The sequence below is a fragment of the Oncorhynchus tshawytscha genome, linkage group LG16 (genome assembly GCF_018296145.1).
Source record: "Oncorhynchus tshawytscha isolate Ot180627B linkage group LG16, Otsh_v2.0, whole genome shotgun sequence".
Taxonomy (NCBI): Eukaryota; Metazoa; Chordata; class Actinopteri; order Salmoniformes; family Salmonidae; genus Oncorhynchus; species Oncorhynchus tshawytscha.
The window spans coordinates 68,625,315-68,635,838 of NC_056444.1; the positions used below are offsets into that span (position 1 = coordinate 68,625,315).

The 10,524-nt window shown below is 42.0% G+C and overlaps 1 protein-coding gene across 3 annotated transcripts; it reads left to right on the plus strand.

Annotated features, from left to right (window-relative positions):
* The first annotated feature begins 56 nt into the window (after nt 1-56).
* uckl1a (uridine-cytidine kinase 1-like 1a) lies at nt 57-8,781 on the plus strand. 3 transcript variants are annotated; one of them, XM_024376022.1, is made up of 15 exons: nt 57-139; nt 1,952-2,142; nt 2,273-2,379; nt 3,265-3,435; nt 3,583-3,654; nt 3,768-3,957; nt 4,232-4,293; nt 5,059-5,075; nt 5,277-5,375; nt 5,467-5,560; nt 5,675-5,740; nt 5,863-5,985; nt 6,171-6,278; nt 6,474-6,630; nt 7,085-8,781. In XM_024376022.1, exons 1-15 carry the CDS (start codon nt 57-59, stop codon nt 7,174-7,176), a joined length of 1,632 nt encoding a protein of 543 aa, XP_024231790.1. In that variant the 3' UTR covers nt 7,177-8,781. The 3 variants fall into 3 exon arrangements, with proteins under 3 accessions (XP_024231790.1, XP_024231791.1, XP_042155475.1); XM_024376023.1 differs by lacking the exon at nt 57-139 and adding an exon at nt 148-1,433; XM_042299541.1 differs by lacking the exon at nt 57-139 and having other exon boundaries at nt 2,057-2,159.
* Nucleotides 8,782-10,524: the final 1,743 nt, after the last annotated feature.

The following is a 10,524-nucleotide window of genomic DNA, read 5'->3' on the forward strand; positions in this document are numbered from 1 at the left end:
ACCCCAATCCACTACTGGTGAAGATCAACTACATTACCCACAATCCTCTTGAATACATGGCGCTGTCCACCAGCCGGCACCGAAGAGGGCAAGAGGAAGCTGAGTGCAGCGGGAAGAAAATGTCATCGCGCTCAGACAGGTACTGGTTCTAACAGCATAGACTATTTCATTCTTATGCCTTGTATTAGCTGATGTTGTTTAAACGAAGCCTGAAATATATAACTATGTGCTGAGCACTGCATTGGATGTATGCCTTTCGTTGTAGCCTAATCTACTACGGCATCATTTGACCTCCCAGAGCTCACAGTGGCTTGCTTAGCTGTAACGTCCCACCTGCGCATAAACACACAGTCAACTTGGGATTCATAGAATGTTTGAAGTTTTATACACTGAATTCAAATACCGGTTAACTGAGTCGGATATCAAGTTTGATCATTTACCAATGATCATTTTAATGCTGTGTGTCAGCTGCTCTGCCGTCGCCAATAAAGTATGTCACCAAGCAGTCGCGTAATAGGATCAGTCTAATAATGGACATCTGCCTTGGATCTAGCACATAACACAACAGAATGACGCTATTGCATTGCTCTGCTCTCAGTATGTATCTGCTGAAATTGTAGTATTTGAGTGTATGTGGATTGTTACAGTAATAACTAGGTAGCCTACACAATGGTAAAACAAATGTGTGCCATCAATGGTCACATGCTGAATGAAATGCAGTGGCCTGGCATTGTGCAAGGAAAAACTGTGACAAAAATATGATAAAACAGCAACTGTCAGCAGGCCAGAGACGGAGTCGTAATCAGACAAACACTTGGGAACATGATTGCCCTGCAGGATATCTCTGTCCTAGCCTGGTCCCAGATCTGTTTGTGCTGTTTTGCTAATTCTTGCCAAACAGATCTGGGAACAGGCTATCTCTGTCAGGATCAGCATAGGAGATGAAGATCAGTAGAGGGCGTCCTGGTGTAAACAGGCCTCTATTAATAACAGTCACCAACTCTGTGATCCTTTTAAACACACTTAGACAAGGGAGGGAGGGAGGTGAAAGTGGAGAGGTAAAAGGAGAGAATTCGTGACATTTTCCTTACTCTCCTCTGAGCTGAGATTAGGGAAGAGAGAGGCTAGATTCAGTGGGTACAGGTCTAGAGAGACAACCTCTAAAGAGATGACCAGATGTTGTCTCTCCCTCTAAAGTACGTCAGGTGGATTGTAATCTCTTTTCTATGGGGGTTAACTTTGACCACGTTTGCTGCCTCAGTAAGCATTAGCCTGTGTGAGCTCTACTGTGTTAGTAGTGAGTACTGTAGTGAGTACTGTACCTGTTGGGCCTGAGCTGGAGCAGCCAGCCCTCCCTGTTTCGCTGCAGATATGACTCTGCCTGCATACACTGGAGCCAGAATCTCAGGCTGCTGGTCCATGACGACCCGCAGGTAAGTGGTCTGTTTACATAGTGGTGTTGTATGCATGATTATTGGAATGGATGCTGTCTGTGTATGAGCACTAAGAAAACACAGACAGGGCTGCGGAAGTCATTCTGCCTGTGTGTGTTGAGGGAGTTGGGATGAGTTGTCCCATCCCATGTCAGTTGAGACATACTGGTGATGAGAGGTACAGGGAAATGCAGGATCTATCTACCAAAAACATATGTGTTGAAACAAATCAAGATTTTTATGTTGGGGCTTTAGTGGTGCCTGAACAGTACTAAAAGTGGATTTAGAGTCTGATGTAACCGCTAAGCTGGTTTTTAACCTTCAGTTGAGCTTGATAGTAAACAAGGGTGTGACGGAGTTGGTATAAACCTGATCAGTGACGTTACCTACGAAAGGGACCATTATAGTATTTTATAACACTCCTAAAAAACGTCCCTCCTTTTTCTTGTACTGTAATTGTACCCAAAGCTCTATGTTAATAACAGGTTAATGATGATATGATGATTGCTGTTTCACAGTGGTAGTGGGGAAGACTCGTTAGATCGGCTCCTGCCTGGCACTCCTATCACGGCTCCACGCAGGAAAAGCACATCCCAGACTAAGACAGAGCCTCCCCTGCTTCGCACCGGCACACGCACCATTTACACAGCCGGCAGACCCCCCTGGTATGATGAGCACGGTGCACAATCCAAAGAGGCCTTCGTCATCGGTACAACCGTTATGGGTGTATGCCTTTTTTAATTGTGAATTTTTTATGTTGTATGTGGAGTGTTGTAATGGTCTTTCCTTATTGTATGACTTGTTGTTGTACTTAAACATACATGTGTGTTTGTCTGCAGGGTTGTGTGGGGGCAGTGCGTCAGGGAAGACCACGGTGGCCAATAAGATCATTGAGGCTCTGGATGTCCCCTGGGTAGTGCTGTTGTCCATGGACTCTTTTTACAAGGTGAGAGACTGGCATTCATTTGGCTTGCTTGAGATTTAGCATCTGGACATGCTACTGTAGGTTAAGGGGAGTTCCTCTCCGTTCCTCACAACAGACTTGTTGACAGACACCCTTGTGATACTGTATGAATGAGCCTACCCACAACCCATCCCTCTTAATGATGTTAATCACATGTGAAGCACATGGGGAAGAGACTGTCCACAGCCTGGGTAATCCCCTCCCACACTTCTTCCTTCCATCATGTCTGTTTATAGAACACCAGGGAACAACATGCACCCTAATCCATGGACTCAACATGCAAACACATGCACACGTAAACGCAATCACACACACACACACACACACACACACACACACACACACACACACACACACAGGGTTGGTGAGTAACTGATTACATGTAACATTGTAAACAGATTACAGATACTTGTGAAAAATGTGTTGATTACTTCATAGATTAGATTTAAATTCAGAAAGGATGTTTCTGAAAAAATACATTGACACCTTTTCACAATGACATTCAATTCAGCATGAAAAAAGGCACACGTTTAGGTTTGTTCCACCTGAGCAAGTCTGACCACAAGTCTGTTTTCTTCTACTGCTTCTTAAAGGGATAGTAATCCGAAAGTAAATTAAAGTATTCAGATTACGCTACTGAGTTTGGGTAATCCAAAAGTTACATTACTGATGCCAATTTTGGACAGGTAACTAGTAACTGTAATGGATCACATTTAGAAAGTAACCTACATGAGCACACGCTACATGGGTAGGCAGCATTACAACTTTTTGTTTTTACACATTCACCTTTTCCCTTTACCCTATGAAAGATCCCATTGTGTTTCTGTGTCCATCCTTCCCTGAAGTTTGCTCTCCTGTACCCCCTAGGTTCTGACCCCTGAGGAACAGACCCTGGCAACCAGTAACGACTACAACTTTGACCACCCAGGGGCGTTTGACTTTGAGCTGCTAGTTGCCACCGTTAAGAGACTCAAACAGGGCAAGAGCGTGAAGATCCCAGTGTATGACTTCACTACACACGGCAGACAGAAAGACTGGGTGAGTGCAGAACCTGAAGGCCATGTACCAAGGGAAAACTCTAGATTCTCCTGATATATTTATCCACTGTAAATAAACAGAAGAAGGGTATAACTGGCAGCTGTTGCAGTTCTGGGCATTTCTGTTGTCTGTCTCTTCCCTGTGTAGAAAACTGTGTATGGTGCAAGTGTGGTCATCTTTGAGGGGATCATGTCCTTTGCAGACAAAGAGCTTTTGGAGGTAAGGCTGTATGATCATCACATGTTTATAACTTCTTTACTGAATCAGTTGAGTCATCTGTGACTGCAAGGTACAGGAACATAGTGGTCTATTGCTGCTCTGTTTGTCTCCAGCTCCTAGACATGAAGATCTTTGTGGACACGGACTCAGACATCCGGCTGGTACGTCGGCTTCGCAGGGACATCACAGAGCGCGGGCGGGACATCGAGGGGGTCATCAAGCAGTACAACAAGTTTGTGAAGCCTGCGTTTGAGCAGTACATTGAACCCTACATTCGACTGGCAGACATTGTTGTGCCACGAGGTGAGAGATGGAACACTACCCGTTAGAAAGGTCAAAAGTGCAATATTTCTGCATTCTGCATTTTGGCATCTGCCGTTCTCAATATAATATTTGTTAGCCATTGGCAGCTAATACCAATATGAAGGCATATGTATCCTGCTGATATACTATGGTTTCGTAGCCGATATTCTGTGCAGATATTGTTAATTATGTGGTAGCCATTTGAGCTACTGAAATGTTTCTCTCCAAATTAAAATATGTTGTTTCCAAGTGAAAATATGATTCCCTCTGCCAGGTGGTGGTAACATGGTGGCCATTGACCTGATTGTCCAGCATGTCCACAAGCAGATGGAGGAGGTGAGTGAGCAACAGAACACTATACTCAGTAGACTATATACACTGAGTGTACAAAACATTAAGAACACCTGCTCTTTCCATGACAGACTGACCAGGTGAATCCAGGTGAAAGCTATAATCCCTTGATTGATGTCCCTTAAATTCGTTAAATCCACTTCAATCAGTGTAGATGAAGGGGAGGAGACAGGTTAAAGTAGGATTTTTAAGCCTTGAGACAATTGAGACATGGATTGTGTATGTGTGCCATTCAGAGTGTGGATGGTCAAGACAAAATATTTAAGTGCCTTTGAACTGGGTATGATAGTTGATGCCAGGCGCACCGGTTTGTGTCAAGAACTGCAACGCTGCTGGGTTTTTCATGCTCAACAGTTTCCCTTGTATCAAAAATGTTCCACCACCCAAAGGACAGCCAACTTGACACAACTGTGGGAAGCATTGGAGTCAACATGGGCCAGCATCCCTGTGGTATGCTTTCGAAACCTTGTAGAGTCCATGCCCTGACGAATTGAGGCCGTTCTGGGGGCAAAGGGGTGGGGGGCTGGGGGTGCAACTCAATATCAGGAATGTGTTCTTAATATTTCTGAGCTGCAGTGCATGAGAAGATGGTGTCACACAGTGGCAGAATGCTGGAGTATCTGTAGAGGTATTGTGAGGGGATGAGTGACTGACATCTCTTTGCCTTTCTTGCTCTCGCTCTCTCTCTCTGTTTCATTCACCTTCTTGTACATTCTGTCTCGATCTCTCTTTCTCTCTCTCTTTGTGCAGCGTGAGCTCAGTGTCAGGTAGGCTTACACATCTCTTACACCTCCTCACTCCCTCCCCCGTATTTGAGTTTTTGTAGTGGTGTTATTCACAATACCCCCACCAGGTGTCTCAGGGTGACTACATGGACTCCTTTTATTGAAGAACTAGTGGGAGAGCAGAACAGTGTCTAGTCATTGTCACCTATTCAAATGTATTCTCCTTTGTGTTGTTTCCTCCAGGGCGGTCCTGGCCTCGGCCCAGCAGACTCAGCCCCTCCCCCACACCCTCAGTGTGTTGGAGGGTACGCCTCAAGTTAAAGGCCTGCATACCATCATCAGGTCAGATCACGTTCAAATAGAGCCAGTCTAGAATCAACACACACTTTTTTTTCTTCTTCTCATTCTCCTCCAACTAATTTGTGTAATTCAGGAATCAGGAGACCAGTCGAGACGAGTTCATCTTCTACTCCAAGAGGTTGATGCGCCTCCTTATTGAACATGCTCTAACATTCCTGCCCTCTCAGGTATGTGGACATTATTTACCAATGTTTATAGTGTATTCTACTGTAATATGTTATTTTGTTATATATGATTAGACATAATGTCGCTAACTTCATCCCTATTGTATCATGTAACAGTCATGCACGGTACAGACCCCACAGGGCCAGGAGTATGATGGGAAGAGAAGCTTCAGTGGAAAAGGGGTGGGTACTGTACAGTCATTGATACTACTCCTGTTTCCCTGCACTATGTTTGGTATTCCTTTCTAGTAGTATGGATTTTGTGTGTTTGTCAACATGCTGAAGCTCCATCCTCCTCCCCCCAGATTACAGGTGTGTCTATCCTGCGGGCAGGGGAGACCATGGAGCCTGCTCTGAGGGCTGTGTGTAAGGATGTCCGCATCGGCAAGATCCTCATCCAGACCAACCTGGACTCAGGAGAACCAGAGGTACTTTAGAAAGTAACAGAATAGAATAGATCTTTATTGGCTGAAGAGAGGAGACGTGGTCCTATTTAGAATAGTCACACTTACTGTATATCCACCTCACTGGGTGTCTTCCTAGTAACAAGATCTGCCTCCTCTTCCTGACCGTATCTCTGTGGTAACCCTGTTTCTCCTTCATCCCTGTCCAGTTGCATTACCTGCGTCTGCCAAAAGACATCAGCGAGGACCATGTCATTCTAATGGACAGCACTGTGTCTACAGGCGCTGCAGCCATGATGGCTGTACGGGTCCTATTGGTAAGGGGGCAGTAATAGACATCCCCATCCCATAATAACAGAGAGACCCTGTCTTCAGGATTAATCACTCATTGCTATAATAACCATAGAATTATAATTAGTATTTGTATTTCTATGATATTACTAACCATACTAAATGGCTGAGTTTTAAAGTGATGGCCATAGCACTAAATGTGTTGTGTTGTGTCTATGCAGGACCACGAGGTGCAGGAGGAGAACATTGCGCTGGTCTCTCTTCTCATGGCAGAGTTGGGGGTGCACTCGGTGGCCTACGCCTTCCCTAAGGTCAAAATCATCACCACAGCTGTGGACAAGAGTGTTGATGACTTCCTGCAAGTCATTCCAGGGATTGGTGGGTTTGGCATCGATATAGCTAACATGTCTTACCCCATACACTAGTACAAACCACTCCCTCCTGTTGTAACCCACTGAGCACAGATGTCAGTTCAACGTTTAGTTTTGATATACATTTGGTTGAGTTGTCAACTAACGTGAATTCAATGTGAAATCAGTAAAACATTTCACCATGTCATTGGATTTAGGTTCAAAGTTGGGTGAAAGAAAAGAAAATATGAAATGCCCTCACGTTGATGACTTTTTGCATATCCATTTCGTTTTCCAAGTTGATTCAACCAGTTTTTGCCCAGTGGGAAGTCAGTAATGTTGATTGGCCTATTTAATTAGAATTCTGCTTCAATGACTACACCTTTCTGTAATCCACCTCAGTAATGTGCTCTACACGGTGATGTCTGATGTGTTGCTCCATGTAATTTAACTCTATATTTCTGTGTTTTCTGTCATTACAGGGGACTTTGGGGACCGCTACTTTGGGACAGATGGTGGATCATCAGGCTGGAGTGACGATGAGGAACAGGAGCGACCGAAACAACAAACATGAACGTGATTCTGTGAAACACAAGGTTAAAGGCTAGCCTTGTGAAACCAGACTGTGAATTTGTGATAATCAGGCTGGTTTAAAAAGGCTAGTTAAGGGCAGGATTAACCAGCAACACCAATCAGATTCCATTGAGCTGCTATAGACAGACACAACAAATGGTTCTCTATAAACAAGACATTACTCCCATTTATGTACAGCAAGACATTTTGTATTCTATTTTATGGTACATATTACAATATTTAAATGGAGGGATTATTGTTCTATTTATACAGTTGGATTGTTCAGTTCTGGACTGCTCAATCAGAACATGTTTATATATGGGGCTACATGAAACTGAATCAGTTTCATCCCTTCTGAAGAGGATGCTATCTTGACAATTGCTATGCTATCTTGGCAATTTTATATGAAATAGATTATTGAAAGTTTGGTAGTGAAGCTTCCTAACCTGTAGGGGGAAGCATTGTTCAATTTTAGTTGCTGTGTTGCCATGTTGTGTGTGTGCACCCAGATACTCAAACCACACTAGAAATCATATGACGGTCTGCAATTGGTCCATTCCTTTTATTGAGTGAAATTACACATCATGTACTGGAAATTGCCCATTATTTTCAAGTATTTGAAAACGTATAGCAATTTGAAAGCTATTGAGTTGAAATGGTATTGAATCCTCTCCACCCATGACTGAGAGAACAGTCACTAGCAATTAATCAAGGATGATCTTCACCTGAACAAAGAGATCATGACATGTGCTGATGTTTGATGCTAAATGCCAAATATGAGATATCTTTGTATCTATCTTACCCCAATTTTTTAGGGTGTGACATACGTTATGCTTATTGTAGTCATTTTCACCTAACATAGTACACACATATGTATGAATGTTGAATGCATTATATTTTCTACCTCTTACAAGCATAGCCTACATTTAGAGTTATGAGAGAGCACTGTTTTGTGGGGAATTTGTTTATTTATAATCACAATATTTCTCTGTGAGAGCCCTCAGAGTAGGTGGCTGTGATCATGGATGTCATGCAATGCATGTTGTATTCTCCAAGACAGCACAAGACTCGCCTGCCCATGTGACTACTGCCTCAAGGTTAACCTGTTACTATGGAGACAAGCCCACCAATGAAAATTCAGCAGACGGTTGCGATGTTGACTGTAAGCTTTTTGTTTTAAGGGTGACCTATTTTTTTTCTCCAGCTAGTCAGACACAGACCCCTCTGTACGCACGCACACACACACATGCCGCCACATTTGAACATTTATCTCTGGGAAATGCATGTGTTATTAGAGTGTAATTATGGAATAAAGTGAATGTCAGATTATCATTTAGGAAACAGTCACCCTTACTTACATCTACTTAAATTCCTAACTTGGCTCTCATACCATCATGGTCACCTAATCATCCCCAGCTTCCAATTGGCTCATTCACCCCCCACCCCCCCATTTAACTATCCCCCAGGTCCTTGGTGTAAATGAGGATGTGTTCTCAGTCAATTTACCTGGTAAAATAAGGGTACAAAAATTATAAACATCTACTTGAATGCATCCAACTTTCTCAATGCCTTAATAGCCAATTAAATCATGTTTTCCTGTGATAAATCTGTAGCACGATTGTAGAACGTTTGTCTTCCATTAGTCACCACCAATGTTTTTCAGAGCTGCCTTTGGTTTCAGGAGCAGTTTGATATTGATTTATATTATTTTGCCTACTATGGCTGCTTTTAGACAGGCAGCCCAATTCTGATATTTTTTTCTCAGTAATTCATCTTTTGACCAATCAGATCAGCTTTGAAAAAGATCTAATGTGATTTGTCAAAAGACCAATTAGTAGAAAAATATTAGAATTGGGATTCCTGTCTAAACCCAGCCTGTGCTTGATTTGTGACTTTATTATATGGCAATACTTTGATCATGATGTTGTAATAGGCAAAATAATAATATCTTAACAGATCATGAACAGCGCATTTGACAAAGAGTTCAATGGAGGGACAGCTTTAGACTGGTCTAGTGAAGTTAGCTGGCATGGTTGGACAAATAATTATTACCTTCTGGTGGAGTTAATCCCGTCTAATAAAAGGCACATGAGGTACATGTTTAGATTATATATATTTTTAAGTGAAGCTTAGAGAAAACAATTTTTCAAAGTGCCACTTTATTACAAAAGTATAAACTTGACTGACATTTTCATGAATAGTAATCTTGATATAAAACATTACAATCTTTTGCATTTTTAGCACTTAATTACACGCTTCGAGTACAAGACCCTGTAGTCTGATTAGCAAACACACAACATTAGCTGCCACATAAAACTTAGCTGGGCTTTTCAAATAACACACCATAACTTAAATTGCTTGGGAAAATTAAACAAAAACATCAAAATTCACATTTTTCATTGCTTTGCAATTTTGTCACCAGATAAGTCATTCCAAAAATACAGCCAAACATAAATAGTAAAAGATAGATTTCTTGACACCAATTATATATTTATTATTCTTTCTCTTTTTGTAACATACGCACGTACACATTGCATCAACATACAGAATAATAACCACATTATGTGCTGGGTATATTTGGTCAAATGAAGTTCTTTAGTGTCCAGGTTGAGATTACATTTTGTGTTATACTTCAGATACGCTCCTTTACAATATCTCTGTTGTGTCGTTATCATTTGTTGTCACTGCACAGCTGAATTTTTTATTTTCATTTAGGATCACACTGGCAATTGAGAGGACATAAAAATGTTCATCAGTGTAGTGATGAGATCGCTACAGAGAGTCTGTTAATGAATGCTCCACCTGCGTTCAAAGCTTAGGAGGGTGAAATCACCATCGTGAGGCTGACGCAGTATCTTGATTGAGCCACAGTTTTGAGACTGAGGATGGAGCTATTACATTTGTATAGACTTCAACAGAATGTCCCCTTGACTTGATATGGCCCCTGACTTGATATGGCCCCTGTGGTTCAGATAGTAGTATCCTTTCCTCTCTGTGTTGAAGACGAAGGCAGTGACCAACTTGACAGTAACGATTGCCAGAGATTCCTAGTAGTCAAAGCTATCCTGAATTAAAATGACATTGTGCTCTCTAAGAGAAACAAAGCAACATAACAACTAAACAATCAGTAAAAAAAAAAAATAATGTTCTTCGGTACCACATGACAGTGCTTGATTTTTGTTTGTGTTTTTTTAGCATGCAACATTAAGCAGGCAAAGTGCAGGAAAAGGATTGGCAAGTAAAAACAGTAAAACTGAAGTAAAACACTTAATTTACAGATGGTAGTGGAGACAGTCCATGTGATATGTAACAAATGAAAAGGGAAAAATATCTGGTATTTTTATCTGTG